The sequence below is a fragment of the Corvus cornix genome, chromosome 2, assembly GCF_000738735.6.
Source record: "Corvus cornix cornix isolate S_Up_H32 chromosome 2, ASM73873v5, whole genome shotgun sequence".
Taxonomy (NCBI): Eukaryota; Metazoa; Chordata; class Aves; order Passeriformes; family Corvidae; genus Corvus; species Corvus cornix.
Genome location: NC_046333.1, coordinates 38,258,325 through 38,275,593, shown reverse-complemented (window position 1 = coordinate 38,275,593; position 17,269 = coordinate 38,258,325). Strand labels below are relative to the sequence as shown.

Below are 17,269 nucleotides of genomic sequence, written 5' to 3'. Positions count from 1 at the left end.
ACTGGCTGAAGGAAGAGATATGAATGAAACTCCATTCCAGCTATGTAGAAGATACAGTTTCATGGGTTTGTGCTGGTGAGGTTCTGTAGCACGGAGTGGAGCTACATTTGTGTTTTTCTGAGTCAGAATTGTTCCTAATTATGTATATTCTAAATTGTTAGGGGGTCTTCCACAGAGACTCATCTGTTATGAAAAAGTATCACAGAATAACTGTATTATTCTTGAATGACTGCTGTCTATTTTCAGACCATATGAGTTGGAAAAATAACATTTGTACAAAGCTGAAGTGTTTATACTGTTTCATCTCTGTTTCAAGTGAAGTAATGGCAGCTTTCACTGAGCAGACGAGAATAAAAAGGGAGATTAAAATGCAGGATATGCTTCTTAGTGCACAGGTCAGAATTAGTTATGCAAATGTCAGTTCTGAACTATGAATCATGCTTATTCCAACAAGGCAGGAAAGCTGTTTTTGCTAATCTTGAGAACCAGATGAGCATTGTTGTACTTGATGTCCACTGTATATCTGGAGTCCTAGGAGGGGTTAACCACCAAAGACAACTTCCAGTAAATTCCAAATGTAATGCATTATGCAGAAAAAGACCTAGACCCTGTAGTCATAATTGAATAAATTGAACTTTGTGTTATATCACATATGGTTCTCCAGTGCTGTGTGCTGTTACTGGCTGTGTTAGGGAGGCTGTGGGTTAAAGTCAGGAGAAGATGAAATGTCCATTTAAGTGCCCTATGGGAAGCCATCATTTATATTTTTTTCGGCCTCCTTGCCTGGAGACAGTATTCTTTTGTTCTTCCAACCATGGAGTGCTTAATAGTGCCCAGAAAATGTGGGAGAGAGCTGCAAGTTAAAAAGCTGCAGGTGAAAATCCATCTCATTATTTGAGGCATCACAATAATGTTTTCAGAATGCTTCCACACTTCTATTGTAAGTGCTGAGCTGGAGTCTCCTCTCACCTGCACTGCTGTCAGTCAGCGGTCACGACAGTGAGCTCTGTCGTTAGGCATGTTTGAGGCACTGCTGTGCCCTGTATACCAGAGAGAAGAGCCCAGCCCATGATTAAGACTGCTAATGATCACTCATTTTGGGAATAGTGGATAAAAATAGTGATATTTTAATGCTTTAAATACAAAAATTATTTTCTTCTTCAGGATCTCCAGCTTAGTGTGCTGTTCTCTCTCTTATTTTTTCTGGTTGTGTCCCTTCCCCCTGCTCCTGCCAGATTTGATTCTGTGTCTGTGTCAGTGCCTGCAGCAATCCCTAAAGCAAAGTTTTGCCAGTTCCACTTGCTGTTAAAAGCCAGGCACTTCTACTGCAGAGGCAAGTTAAACGAAGTTTGCCAACTCCTGCTCCTTTTCCTTTTGTCTTCTCCCTCTGCATGTACCTTCCCCTATATCTTGCCTGCTGGTAGGTAGGAAATGGTGGTTTCCCAAATTCAGTGCAGTTCATCAGTGGCTTTCCTGCTATGAACCATTTGTTCTACTTTGGCCTTCCCTCATCTAGGGGTGGCAAATCTACTCCTGGCTAGGTCTAGCTGGTCAGCATGGCTTACCTAGTCTGCTCTCTTCTTTCTAGCACACTTCTCAGTCATGGCTGAGGAGCAGGTTGTAGGTCACACAAACATGAAAAAAGCCTGTGGGGCCCACCAAATCGTTCTTTGGTGTGGTAGGTGTGAGTTGCATTTTTTTCATATGATGGGCAAAAGCCTTTACATGACAGGGGGAAACCATGACATACATCTCCTCCAAATGGTTCACAAAGTACTGTGTTCAAACAAGTTATTTTGGCTTTTATCCTTTGCTGAGCCCCTGAAATTTGGAGAAGTGCAATCAGTACACTTAAAGGCATGACCTTAAGTACTAACTAAGGCAGCTGTTGTGCTCCATGGTAGTCAGTGATCTGTGACTATGTATGATAAAGATCATGGCTGAGAGATTCTGCAAAACAATCCATAGGAATGTGGTTTCCTGGAGTCCTGCCAGAGGGATAGTTAAACAGGAACCTGTTTTCCTCTGACATATTTTAGTTGTACGTAAAAGATAGCTCATGTTTGGCTTTACAGAGGCTGTCTCAGCACTCTGGATAATCATTGTTGTTAATCTTAATAGAAACAGTCACAAAATCATAAAAGTTCCGTACCCACGGAATTCCTGCTGGGGCAACTCATAGTTCAGATAAAGCACTGCACCCAATGGAGTGTCCAAGACAATGTGAATATTGTGAGCTCATACTCACATGGCAAATATAGGTGCATGTACCAGAGTGACACTCCATTTCAGCTCAGATGGCATTAAACTTAGAAATGGCAGCTGCAACTGAAAAATTGAAAATACATGTTTCATAGGGTTACCCCAAAGGTGTTATGATGGGAGTAACTAGGTGATCTGCAGTGTTGCCAGCTCCTGTGATTTAAAGATGAGTAATACAATACAGCTATTTTTCTTGAAGATCCACCTCCTGGATCCCAGTGATTTATTTTCTTTTTATCTTCTCATTTTTTTTAGTTAGACAGTAATTCCAAACCTCCTGCTCATGGCCAAAGTTTCAAAACATGTCTCAAAAAGCAGTCTTAAGAGTACAGCCAGCAATGGCAAGTAACGGAGAACCCAGAAGTTGTTTTTTTGGTTGCTTGGGGCTTTTTTGTTGGTTGTGTTTTTTCCCTTCCTTTATTTCCATGATCTGTCTGGCTAGTCTTGTGATTTTGTAACTCATGATTTTTTTTTTATCTTTAGGATTGATTATGTTTCCATCTTCACTTCCTTGTATTACCACACTGAATGTAATCGTTATAATTAAGAATAGCCATCAGGATATTCATCCAGATCTTTAAAGAAAAGCTCAGATCATGCATTTTCCTTGACTCCTTCAGTCCTGCAATTAATTCATCAATATTTGTAAGGCATTGAATGTGCTTTTGAGCCATCACCTCTCCGCTTTAATGAAGCTGGCAGTGTCTCCATAACTGTCAAAGTTCTGCTGGGGTTACAGATCATGGACTGGGGATGGTAGTCAAAACAGAAATCATGCTGTGTTTAGTACTGTTCCTGGCAAAACTTGCTTTCTTTCTGTTGGATGAGAAGGTAATACAGTTTGGATGTTCTTCATAGCTGCTACTGTGCTTTCCAAACACAGATATATGATGTCGTGGAGCTATGCTTTGTGGGAGAACAAGGACAATCTGCTTCAAGGCTCTCTGATAAAGGCATTGTCCTCCTGGCAGATTTCCGTGATACAGGGGAGTGAAATCTTAAAGTCTCTCTCATCAGGTGGAATTATTTCACATCAGCTGAGTAGTAGTTGAGTTCTCATCCTAGTGTCTCTCTCAGCATTTTTGTTTTCGGGTGTGGGATCTGCCTGCTATTTTATAAGTATACATGTGCCAGAGACACTGGATGAGAGAACAGAAGTGCATGACAGGATTTTACGAGATAGGAGTAAGAGAAACTGGCTGCTGTTTCTGAAATGCATCGTAAGGCATAAAAAGTTTTCCAGTGTAGATATTTCCGAAAAAGACAGCATGTTGGTTTGGGCTTTATTTAATGTTGTTAGCTTGTGAGAATTCTGTAATGATATTAAAAAATAAGGGAAAAGTAAACTACAACCTTAGGCCTCAATAGAAGTTACATATCTACAAAAAACAGGTGCAAAGCAAACTTCAAGGCAAGTCAATATAATTTGGGTGAGGTGACCTGTTTATGGTGTCCCAAGAAATCATAAATAAAGATGTGAACCACAGAAGAGAAGCATTGTCCTGTAAGCCTGGTTCCACCAGAATCCGTGGAGTGGACATTTCTAATGTGACTGCTCTAGTGTCTCTTCCATAGTGTCCAGCCCACGTGTTGGCTTGCACGTTCCATGCATTTTAAACACGGTGGCTGATCTCTGCTGAACTGGTTGGCTGACAGCTTTATAGCCAAGAAACCGCAGTCTTTTATTTGGAGCCCTCTCCATGGACAAAGAAGCAAGGAAAGCTAGAATTAGGCTTCCTGTAGAAGTCAAAATAAGAAAACTAACATTAGAGAGTGGATGGCAAATTCAAATTTTAGGAGACAAGCACACATTTATGGATGGCTTCATTAACCTGTGCAAATCTTTGATTTCTCTGTTGACTTTTTCATTACTTTTTCATTATATCCACTTTTTTTTTTTTTTATGCAAAATCAGAGGTTGCTTCTGTCCACAATGTTCAAGTGACTTTAGCTGTCTTAACAGGAGAAAATCTTGAGCAGTTGGCTACTGTGGTATGAACTGTGCAGCAGAATAGTCATGAACATTTAAGTAACTACATGTTACTTAAACATGAACATTTAAGTAACTACAAGAAGAGTAGCAATCTTGCTGGTCCAGAACCACTTGCGGGTTGTAGGTCCCTCAGGTAATGAGTGAATACGCATTCCTGGGGAAGAATCCTACCAATTTGTCATTCTCCAGGTAGGACTTTGTTGATTAAAGTTAGTTGGGAGTTCATGTGACCTGGAAGAAGACCCATCTTTTCAGGATTTCTAAGTCCTCAGAGTTTAGTAGCAGGCTGTGATCAAAGGGTGATGTCGAAGTTCATCTCTAACTCCAGATTTCCTCTCAGGCCATTTGCAGAGTGTGGTTTCAGCATCAGATAGAAAAAGTCACACTGGCTTCATTTTGGAACTAGATGGGTTATCACAGTGGTCAAGGCCAATGAGGAATAACAAACAACGCACCAACACCTGCTGGAGCATTATGACAGTCTTAGGGAAAGTAAGCTGCAGTCTCACTTTAAATCAAATATTGAAGCATGGAATAAAATTTGTCCACCTGGGCAGTTTATACAGTACTTTGAACTGCCAGAGGCATGAATAGAGGGCCACTGATCTGTGAGCCTCTGTTAGAAGAATTTCGGGGGGAAAATACAAGTGTAGTCAGTTCTGGAAGTCCGAGAACCCCATTAGCTTTTGACAGTAATTAAATCTGATAAGAAATTACCTGACCCTAGCTGCCCAACCTTTTGGTAGTGTTGTTAGTGATTAAACTAATGCCTACCTTAGAAACTTAAGGTTCGTGACCTTACAGGGGATTGCTGCTTTCCAGATGGGTTTGTTGTTGGTTTGTTTTTTTTTTTTTTTTTTTTTTTTTTTGTTTTCTCCAAGTAGTTTGGTTTGATGATCCCTCCTTGGAAGAGGTCCAAACATATTGTCATCCATTTGTTCCAGTGGGTGAGCCTTGGCAGAACCTGGCACAGCCAGCGATGGCATAGGAACCAAACCCTTTCTCTCAACAAATACATTGTGCTTGAAACAGTTTACCTAAGGACCCACCTTCACGTGGCTTTGGGCTCCAGTGCTGTAGGCACTGGAGGGAACTGCGTCATGTTTATGGCAGAGGCATCCGTCGTGCCACAGCTGCCATGTGAGCTCAGAGCTGAAAGCAGCAGAGATGCAGCTGAAGTCTTTGCAGATTGAGCAGCAGATGTCTTTCCTCTGTGCTCAGTTGTGAGATGTTTGGCACCCTGCCTCAGGTTTCCTGTGTAAATTTGGGTGAGTCACTTCACCTCTCCCATAGTATTTGTCTCTGTTTTTCTTCCAGGCTTTTAGGACCATAGATTGTTTCTTTCTGGGTAGAGGGACAGTCCCTCACTATCAGGTTTCGTTCATTACTGCAACCTAGATAAGTTGTTATAGCTATTAGTTTCTTTTCCAGAAGAGATGTACAGTTTACTATAATGAAGATTATGTTAACACATATTTCATAGAACACTACATTCAAGACCTTTTGAGTTCCTACTACACCTGCCTCAATGAGACTGTTCCTCTGCATGGCTGCTGCGAGTTGTTGCAACACATATAATTAAGAACAAGAAATGTTTACCTGGGACTTAAAATTCTGCCAGCATTCTCCACCCATTTAAGTGCTCCCAGTGTTGTAAATGGAGTGACACACTTCCCTTGGAAGAGAGAAGGGCAATGTTTATTTTAACAAAGTTTGACAGTAAAAGTGACAGTGCTTTAACAAGCTTTGATGGCAAGGTACTCTTGATTATTTACTGCATAGAGGACAAGGTGGGATAAAAGTCAGAGACACCCTCATGTTGAGTCATGGGGTTCAGAAAGGACCCCCTCGCATTCTAAACCCCTTTTTCAGGGGGTTTCCAGCTGTGTCTGGATCCACACCTAGTTCCAGGCTAGGAACTTAGGTCTAAAGGATTATATGTGCACAATCATTCCTTTATCTCACTTAGCTAAGATTTCAAAGTTTCAGCATGCTTCTTCCCAGTTCACTTACTGAGTATTTGATGCAATAAGGATTCTCTCAGCCTTGAGGAGCAACCTCAAGAGGCATTCCTGTTCAAGGGGAGATCCTGGCATGCAGCCCACTACCGTGCAGGAGAGCTTAGCAGACCCTGGGCTGTTCTCTGTTCATGGAGTAAGATGATTGACTTGCAGTAATATTTGCATGCCAGCTGTATTTTGGTTGGCGCATGCTCAACTAACCCTCAGCTGTTGAGTAAGTTTTATGGTCTTCAGCTATTGTGTTGTTATCTGTCTTCCCAGAGTCCAGTTTTAAGCCAGGTGCAGCCCTCACAACCAGCACTGTTGGCTCTTGCTTAAGCCAAAACCAGGGGGGAGCACACTGCCACACCCAGTGAGCTCATCCTAACCAGCCCCTCTGTGTAGCATCTTCTTCTATACCGTAAAACCGCTGGAAGTTTTGCCACTGATTACAGTGGTCAGTACCAGAGCATGCTAGTGGTGAGAAGGATGTGTGGTTTGGATGAAGAGGGAAGACTTTTCTCTCAGTCCCTCACAATGGTTCAGAAATCCATTGAAAATGTTAGCAAGAGGCCCTTTTATTTCCTCCTGGAAAAATCATGTGTATTTATTTCCCATAATAAAATAAGCTAATGGTAGTAAAGAGTGAAGTTCTAGAAGGAAAAAATTGATTTCTCAGCTAATTGAGTAGAGAGGGGGAAATTACAAATCCCTGGTTGCCTGTTACGGGTTGACTAGCAACATTTGGCCACAGAAAGCAGTATGAACACAGTTTTAACACACAGGTGGCTACAAGAGAAGGGCTGTGCTGCATGTTGTCCTGGGGTGATGTTATGAAGCCGCTTTATTCCTTAACCATCCGCTCAATGCCCAAGGACGCTGTGCCTCTAAGATGGACCCGGGGCCGGGGCTGGAGCCAGGGACTGGAGGGGGCAGTTGAACGGTTCAGCCCAACAGCTCCAGGGGCTCGGGAGGGAGCGCGCCGGGAGCGCTGTGCTGCTTTTTGGTTTCCTTTGTGTTCTGGCTAGCTGGAAAAAGTTCAGTTGGTTTCTTTTCTTGTTCTTTTTTCCCTTTCCTTCCCCTTGCCTCACTGCCTCCCTTCCCTCCTCGCCGGTCCAGGGAGCCTGCAGGGGCGGCCCCAGTGGGCCCACAGGGTGGCCCCAGCTAGCCCCTCTCTGGGAATTTGTTGTATTTTGAGGGGGGTTTTCTATCCTGTTCTGCCCTGTTTTGTTCGTGTGTTAATAAACAGTTTGGTTTCTTTTTCCCACTTTCACTCCTTGTGACCCATTTGTCTCATTGATGGAGGAAAAGGGGAGGAACACTCATTCCGGAGTGTTTCCTCCTAAAGTTTTGTCTCAAAAACCAAGACACATGTAAGCCCAGTATCTCCTCAAAGCGGTTCGACCTACTTTTCCAATTACATTGCAAAGTGAGTCAGACTGAAACCATTGTTGATTGTCTGCTCCACTTCAGATAGTTGCATGTTCGTTTCAGCTTTAGAAAGAAGTTTGTGTCAGCGTTTTCTGTTCCTTGTAGTTGCACTGGCTTTTCAAAAGTATTTGAGCTAAAAGTATGTTTCCTGAAGTTCAAACACTAGCACAAAAAATATCTTTTTCCTTACTACTGCCACACTGAAGCAGATGGTGAGTACTAAGACTCTGAACCAGTAAGCATGTAATGATTCAATTTCTGGGTGCAGAAAAGTAGCTGTTGGGTCAAAGCAGACATCTACAAGACAGGCTGTCATTGCAAGTTAGTTTGAGTTCAAGTCCCCTGGAATTAACCCAGTAACACTCCTGTAGTAGATCACATGAGCTGCACAGATGCCCTGTTGCATTTCTAGCTCAAGTTTCACCCACAACCTCTGGCAGACCATCTACCTTAAGCTGAAAGTCTGTTCCAGCTCTGTGTTATGTGTGAACAGTAATCAGATTAGGGATGACACCTAGGTTAGGCCTCAGGTTAGTAAAGACAAAATTGCAAAATTCATCCTGATCCCTGTCATAATAATGTCACACAGCTAATTGTGCATTCTCACTATGGAACCCACAGCTACTTTGGCACACAGACCATGATGCAATTGTTATGCATGGGGGACAGATACACTGCCTGTGAGTAATGCCAACGGGTGAGTGCAGAGGAGTTATTTCAGTGCAAACTGGTCTTGGAAAATGTTTGATTCTGCAAACTACAAAGCAACTTGCTCCCTCTGAAGTCAATAGAAGTTCATTTTGCTTTTCAAATTCACTTTGATTAACGTGGTCTTGACACCGTGGCACTTACCTTGTTGTAAAGAAAATTGGTAGCTGTGAAAGATCAAAGATTTTCTAATTTAAGGTAGGAGAAAATGTTTGCTTCTGATGAAAACCTTATCTTCATAATAAGCAGTAATACAATCTGATAATCTACCATTACTGAATTTCCTTTTCTTTTTTTTCCTTAAGCTGAATTTACATCACCTGTAGAGAGAAATAAGGAAAGTGGACTGAAAATGCCAAACCTATGCAAATTTTGTGATATTAAAGTAACAACCTGCTCAAACCAACATCAGTGCAAGAGCAACTGCAACATCACTTCTATCTGCGAGAAGAGTAGTGAAGTCTGTGTTGCCATATGGTAAGTTATTTCTTCTTGCAGCTGGGGACAGGAGCACACCCTCATTCATCATGGCTTAGTACTTTCCTCGATTGCTCTGATACTCAGAATGTCCCTGCTACCTCACCACGCTTTGCTCTCACTCCCAACTCATATCTGTGCACAGCATACCAAGAGTTGCTTGAGGTTAACAATTCTGATATGAAATGTTCTGGGGACTTTTTTTTTTCTTCTAAAACAGTTCTGTTCCAGCTTAAGCTGCTATTGGAAAAGAGGCATGGTCTTGGGCAAACCATTAAACTGTATCCACCCACAGCACTCAAGAGTAGAAACAGATTTGAGGCTCGAGAGGATTGTGGTGACGGTTGCTGAACAAAGACAATTCTCTCTCAGGTTTCAAGTGAACTAGATTATGTGGATTTATCACAAGAGGCTTATTGCCATGTATAGGTAGAAATACTTCCTCTTAATGGGAAAAAACTTCTGTGTAGGTAGAGACTTTGATATAGGCACGATGCCTTTTGTATAGCCTATGTCTAGGTTCAAAGAAATCAAGAGGTTATGAAAATTAGTTGTAATGCTTCTTTAGGATTTATTGGCTTTAAGCTTGTGTTCCAGTCTAAAAACTGAGGGTTTGCGCTTTCATAAATGGGAATCCAATCCTACCAAAGAAAGCCAGAAACACTGTTAATGAGTTAATAACTGGACTAAAGGAACAGAACTGAGTCCTTGCAGCATTGCTGCTGATTTACAGAGGGACATAACTAATTTGTGTGCTAAGGGATTAATTGTGTCCATTGACTTGGGACGTTCAGCGTAGTTGGAAGTAGGCACTTCAATTCAGGATCAGTCCAGTGTGCTGTTCCATATTTGTCCTGCGCTTCTTTAGTAAGTCATCAGTGTCTATTATCGCCATAAAAAGGGGCTGTTGTACAACTTAAGATACATTTTGGATTTTTCATGACCGTTTATCTAAAAGGCAAGAAAACTGTAAAGTGCTTTTTGCCTTCAAGACTTTTGTCAATGAAATTAAATCTGTGGACCAGGACAAAACACAGGAATATGGTCCAGATTATCCACTGTAAATATTTCCCTGACTGTGAGGCATCTCTAGCTTGCATCAGTTTTTATGATTGGTATTTTGGTGGAGGATTTTTTGGTTGGTTGAGGTTTTTTATATATATAACTCCTTCAGTGCACAAACTGTGCTGATTGTAGGCTTCAAAAGCAAAATGAAAAGGCCAACTCACTAGAAATTCCTCAGATTTTGAGGAAATAATTCCGTTTTTGTCATAATTTCCCACAGATTTTTACTGTCTGCTCAGTGACCGCAAAAACCAAAAGTATGTTCTGAAGTTCACAGCAGTTCATTGAGCATTAGCTTTAATAATTCTAAGTGAGATTTCAGAGGCACTCTTCTGAGCTTAGCAGTAATGTGATATAGGAATAGCTGTGCCATTGTACAGATGTGAGGAGCCCAGATACTGCCAAATTTACCCCATTCAGGAAAGACAGAGAAGAAAATACGATGCTCTTTAAATACCATTTATATTCTCAAAAGAGGCAAATTTTGGGCAGGCGCAGTCCTGTCTGCTCCCTTTGTAAAATATTCCCTTTTTGATTTCAATTTTCTCCTTTTCATTTTTAGGAGACAGAATGATGAAAATATGACATTAGAAACAATATGCCATGATCCCCAGAAAACACTGTATGGTCACATTTTGGATGACTATAAATCGGAGCAGTGTTTGATGAGAGAAAAGAAGGATGATGGGGGATTGATGTTCATGTGTTCCTGCACAGGTGAAGAATGCAATGATATGCTCATTTTTACATCAGGTAGGTTTAATAATTTACCTTGAATTCCTACATTCCTTGCATATAATATTAACTGTATTATACCAATGTACTTTGGAACTGTATTTTGTGGGGGAGAACTTCTAGTGGCAGGTGCTCTTTTGGTCTTTTATGAATCTTGCAAAGTCTCAACCTTTCTTTTCTGTGTCTGAGGGTACTTCTTCCTGCCAGGCTGTCCTCATTTTGGAGTAAGTCTAATATTCAGCTCAAGACACTGCACTTAAAAGCTGATAGAAGATGAAAGCAAGATGCTCACAGTTGTTCTGTTGATACACCAAAATGCAACACATGTTAATTACATTACAAAATCTAAACTAAAGGCAAATGCCATATTTAAGGTCCTACCTCCTCTAAAAGGCTGTATTGCCACAGCATGTTATCTACATATACAGATGTTACTGGTAATGTGATAGGATGTAAATTTAAAGTCAGCTTCCCTGGTGTAAGTGACCATCTGTACCTCTCTTGTGGCGGGTGTGAAGTAGCTAGGTTCGTTCTCTGGGACATTTGTTCCCTCACACCTACTACGGCACAAGGAAGCGTATGTGAGTTCACAAACCAGGGAAATGTGAGTACAGACCAAACCGCAAGTGCATAACCCATCCCCATTCTACTTCATGAACGCTAATATAGGCCACTGCAGACACAGTGAAGGCAGTACGGATGTGTGCAGTGCTGGTGGACCTCATGCTGCACACACAGATGTGCATGGTGCAGGCACCCCTCGTGCTTTATTTTCTCCTACCAGCTGTGATTCTTTCACTGAGACCAAGTCAGGTCTCTGAGGCAAGTGTGAGGCCTCCTATGCAGAACTCTGTGTACACACACTTCTGAAGGAGTGTGGCCCACCACACCCATCCTCATCACCCCTAAGTTCCTCAGATATAATTAAGTCCTTGTTACCTGAGATAACGACAGGTTGGGCTGTTGTTTCCACTCCTGGGAAACATGGTGTGTGACTGCGCTGAGGGGGACAGCTATGTGAGTGACTTGTAGCTGTCACTTCCTAGCTTCCACGAAGGCTAACTAGTTTAGGTCACAAAACCACACCAAATTAGCCAAGAGCAAGCTAGCAAGTCTTTGCTTCCCTGAGCCCAGGCTATCCATATCTGGTGCCACCCTTCATCCCCATCTTCCTCATCCCCTCCCCAAGGTTGATTCGAAGCCAGACAACCTGACTGCTGATCCATGGTTGTGTGACCAACCCTTACTTGGGTGTTCTTTAAAGGATTTTGAGTATATACTGGTATTGATATGAGCACAGATGGTAGACCCAGGACCTAATTCTAACTGATTGCCTTGATTTTATTGAAGAGAATGTGTTCCCAGAGAAGAGATCTTACTCTCTGTCAGCTGTCTAGTGATTTTGTACAACATGAACCACACCCTTGTGGATTTTGGCTACTTTGTTGTGAGTTAGCTACGTTATAGCTGTTTTTCCTGGAGCTGTGTAGCTGAACGCAGTCACTGATAAATGTGTCTTTGGTGGGTATGGTTAGGAAAACCGTTCTAGAAATTCAACACAAGTGCCTTCATTCCTATCAACTCTGCAGCCCACTCACACTTCCAGATCAACCTAAAAGGAGTAGTAGAAATTTAAACCCAGTCTTTTTACCCTAATTCCTTTCACTCTTCCAAGTGGAACTTTTCCTTCTATGTCATGTGCTGTAAGCGCTCGAGGTGACTCATGAAAACCATGTGCTACTTTTATATGTATTAAGTGAATAACTACAGATAAAAATTAAAGTAATGTAAAACTTCACTTTATAACATTTCCAGTTCATTCACAAACACAGGCATTAACTCCAGTCGGGAGCAGGGAGAATTGAGGCTTTGTCATTCCTTTTATATTGTTGTGGATTAGTGTTTCTTTTAAATGAAAACAGCCCCTTTGGGTTGCTTGCCTGGTTAGCCATGGCAGGAAGACAAACGATTTTTACAGTATCAGACATGCGGTTTCCTGTCTGTGTTTAACTTTGAGCAGAACATCACAGCCAGCTGGTCCATGGCTCCTCCAGACAACTAGATAATAGCCTGTAATAATTTTGCCTTTGGAATGACTGTCATCCAGATCTATTCTGTACATTGTTCTTGCAGGGTTTTTTTCACTACGTTTCTTGTACACCAGAGCAAGAATTTTTGCAGTGGTTTTGCACATTCTGTAGTTTTAGAGAGCAAGACAAGAGCTACTCTAAAAAAGCCTGATCAAACAGTGATTTTAGTCATTTACTAGCAGAAACTGAGATAAAAAAGATTGCAATTTGTCACCCGTGAATTGCAGAATTTCCTTTCAAGCTGCTGCTATAAACGACTACTGTTATACCTCTTCTTCCTGTATGCACACTTAAGACAGACCAGATTTAGTTCGTTTCTGGTGTTTCTGGGGTAAGAAAGAAAATTGTGGGTAAGGCAACAAGTTCTAATTTCCACCAAAGGTTAGTCACCAAATTCCAGTGATTCACAGCTGAGCTGTTATTGCTTATGGAAGAATTGGTTTATAGCACTGTTGGCTTGCATAGGCCTTGACTGTGAAGGGCAAACCTCCTGACTCCATTTTCAGACACAAGGATCTAAAGGTTTTGCATATTGGAGGTGTTGTGACTCACCCAAGGGTGACTTCAGAAGTGTTTGAAGTACTTACATCAAAATCAAATGCCTGTTTATTGTATGGATTTTCATTTAAATTGCCAATCTGCAGGACACAGTCAGAAACGTGCCTGAACATGCCTGTAGTTCTGCTGTGTCAGGGGGCTGACCCTGATTCAGATCCCTGGCATTTCAGGCCACAGGCACCTGGTGGAAAATACTGAGTGCAGAATTGCTCCAAACAATGTTCTGTAGTTCTTGGAGGAATAACATGCAGGAGACAGGTAACCATTGTAAATCTGACTACTCTGTGTTTATTTTTTAATCCCTCTCTTTTTGTGCCAAACAAAATTGTGGGTGACTGGCAAGCGGCTTACACCCCTGTGGTGGAAAAATGCTTCTCACAGCAAAACTCAATGCCAGTGTGTTGTAATTATTATTTATTCAAAAGTCTAATGTCGGTGTTACCAGAAGGCAAAGCCAGGGAGCAAAACCACTGGAAAAGATTAGCCAGAATCAGAGGTAAAAGGCCTTGGGTGACTAGAAGTTGCCTAGGTGGCAGACAGAGGCCTGGTCCTTCTGTCATGGAAAAAATGAGCGCAGGATTAGGCTACCAGGGTTTTTTGCTCCCTGATGTCTGGTTGTGTCTGCTGGATCTTCTGCATCTTTACCTTCTTCTGCTTTGATCTGCTGTGATGAACTAGGTCTGTCTGTAGTTGTTTGCACAGTCCCAGTTCTCCCTTGATGCTTGTGCAGCTTTGTTCCTCAGCATTCCCTTCACCACAACATCTCTCAGCCATTAGCCAGTGCAAGCATGACAACTGCTTAACAAAGCTGGGTTTTATTAACAATCCCTGTAAACAATTCTTTGACTGAAGTCAAGCCTTATTTACCCTAAGGGACCAAGCAGGACTGTGCCCTTTCCAGCCCCACATCTGACCCGTTCTCTGTGGACCAAGATGACCAGGTACTCATTGTAGACAAGAAAATGGGATTCCTGCATGTTACTTAATGCATGACCTACCTACCTGCTGTGCCATGCAACCCCTTTCTCTTATGCAGCTCATTCAGACACAGTCATTCAGCAATGTGCAAATGAGCAGTGGAGACTGCAAAGAAGAAAACAAATCATTTAAGTACTGTTGTCAGTATATATTCAGTTGTTATCCTGGGCATCAAATTCAAACCCAAGCAACATTGCAGAGAACTCAAAAATTGGAGCCAGGATTTTAACGCAGCTCTGTTTGGTTTATAGTTGTTTCATTCTAATAACTTACATGACGATAGTTTTTTTATCCTCACCTGTCTCTTGCCCTGCTATGCAGATCTCCATGCAGCTTGCAACCGAGGTGTCTGTGGGATTGTTCAGGTAGACTGTTTATTGCTCACCTACTGTAAGATGAAGTCATTCTTTTGGGCACTCTCACCACACCCAAATATGGGGGAAATCTTTAGCAGCAACTCTGAATCATCCACACAGTTGCCTTGGAATACCAAAATCTCAGTGATAGAGATGACTGACAACAAGAGGTCAGCAAGACAAGGTCAACAAGAGTTTATGAGAATAATGAAGCTAACTGGGGGGGGAAGTGTGTCAAGGGAGGGATGGTGTTGTGCTGCCTAAGAAACTTCACATTGATCATGGTTTTACAGAGTTGGCTAATTGAGAGTGTAAGAGACATACCTATTTGATTAATCAATTGTGACTGAGTCATTTGCCTGAACGAATTACACCCTATGGATTTGCAGTGCATCAAGGGCCGTGTTTGCTCGCTGTGTACGGTTGTTACCTGGGAGAGCAGCTGTTGCTCTGCTGCCTGAACCACCACAAGCATGCCTGTGTGATGCCTTGTCCCGTGCCCAGACTGCAGGAGATATGGATAATGTTTCAGAGTGTCCTTAACTTCATGTCTCTCATTTGTCTCTAACACGTTGTCCCTGTCTTTTCCTTTCTTTCTCTCCTCTTCCTCTTCTTACTAGAGTCAAAGCATTAATGATTTTACTTGACTGCATAGGAGGATCTCAGACTTAAGAGCAGACTTAAAATCTGTGCACAAACAGTCACCAGTCCATAAATACTTACGTGGTGAGTTGTCCGGTGCTCAAGGAACACCAGAAGGGAGATGATTACAGCTGGACTGCTTCCAAGTGAATTTAAACAAAGGCTTTCATTAATCCCTTTTTCTGTTATCCAACTAACATGTTCAGAACGTAACTGTCTTCCAGCTGCCCCATAAAAGAGGTCAGTAACATTACATAACATTGCACAGAGCCTCTCACTGCTTGTATATTGGCTTTGTTCTCTATGTTTCCTCCTAGGTATTTTTGCAGGCACTAGAGTCCCACCCAGTGCCTGCAGCTGTGTGTAACCAAAGGAGAGGCTGTCTAATGCTGAACATCTGATTCACTTAATGGGATAGAAAGGAAATAGGATGAAAAGAGGCTAAAGAAGCCAAAATTTTGTTTTGCTCTGTATTATTGATATTGTTTTCTTCTTAGGAAAATAACCATGCTCAGTTACAGATTTGTGTAAAAACAAACTAGGCAGTGCTCTTCCAGTCTGGTTGGCATATTTGTTACAATTTGCATCACTTGAGAGCTTAATAAGTATGGGAATTTGTCCAACCTTTTATCAGGTTGTCATGGAAGAGACTTTAATAATTACAGACAGAAACAAACTGTAACTAACACTGGCAACATAATATTTTGGGAAAGGTTGGAGGGGTGAAACTCAGGCTGAGAATAAAAATAGTGGTTAATGTGTGGCATCTGTTGGAACATATTGAAACTGGAGAGATTGATTTGTTCCAGAAAACCACCAGCAAACAGCAGCAGACACCCAAGCTCTGTAACTGAGCCATGTATCACAGAAACTTAGTCACATCATGTAAAGTTAAAATATGTTGGCTTTCGTATTGCTGAGTAGGAAAGCTCAGCTACAAAAGTCAAAGTGTGTGAGAGATGCCATGTACACACAGTGAAGGGACCTATTAGAATGGGAGAGATAGGAAGGGAGTGCATTAGGGGGTGGAAGATTTTAAGCAAATGGGTGCTGTGCCAGCAAGCCAAGGAATTACACTTCTAGCCAGCAGTGAGGGAATAAAAACAGCAACAAACTATTTGTTCTGTCTTAGAGCTTAAGAGTTTCTTAAACCTCCTCGGTGCTGAATTGCATACTTGGCAATCAGTTTAAAAATGAAATTCTGCTTATAATAGATGAAATATCCATTAGGTCATTGCTGCCCAGCCTTTTTGCTGAAGGAAGCCACCCAGAGGCAATCAAGTTGCCTGCCTCCCACCCCTGTGACTAAGATGTAGCCATTCCCATCAGGTGACAGATGCACATGCATGACTCTTCCAGCATGTAACACATGTAACTGGGTCATGTAACTGGGGATTTTCCCTGGGCCTTACAGAGAAGTCTTGAGTCCTGACCCCCTGGGCGGTCATTTGCCAAGGGCAAAGCTGCTGGTCTACAGGGGAGAGCAGCCACAGGTCTTCAAAATTGCTCATACTTTTGCCTTACTGCCTTTCAGGAGAAGAGATAAGTGGTGGCACTGGACAAGGACATGCATTAAGTGCTCTGTGGGCTGGGTCTGGTTTGTCAGCCATTTGTTGACTGGAGAGCTACATTTAGGCAGCCAAATACTCAAAAGAGCAAGTGAATGAGTTCCCACACCTTTAAGTGAACCCTTAGGGCACAAAGTGCTGGAACCTGCACCTGGGTCACAGCAACCCCATGCAATGCTGCAGGCTGAAGGAAGAGTGGCCAGAAACTGCCTGGAGGAAAAGGACCTAGGAGTGAAGGTCAACAGCAGCTCAACATAAGCCAGTAGTGAGAGCATATGGCCAAGAAGGCCCATGGCATCCTGACCTGTTTCAGAAAGAGTGGAGCCAGTATGACCAGTGCAGTGATCATCCCCCTGAACTTGGCACTGGTGAGAGCACATCCAATCCTGTGGGCCTCTCGCTACAA

At 42.3% G+C, this 17,269-nt stretch overlaps 1 protein-coding gene across 1 annotated transcript in view; it reads left to right on the top strand.

The window, feature by feature from the left end:
* The window catches only part of TGFBR2 (transforming growth factor beta receptor 2), a 60,764-nt gene that overhangs the window by 19,029 nt on the left and 24,466 nt on the right, over positions 1–17,269 (top strand). Inside the window, exons 2-3 of the mRNA XM_039549255.1 lie at positions 8,700–8,871; positions 10,499–10,689. Of these exons, the coding sequence (XP_039405189.1) occupies positions 8,700–8,871; positions 10,499–10,689 (363 nt within the window). The remainder of the gene's footprint in view (positions 1–8,699; positions 8,872–10,498; positions 10,690–17,269) is intronic.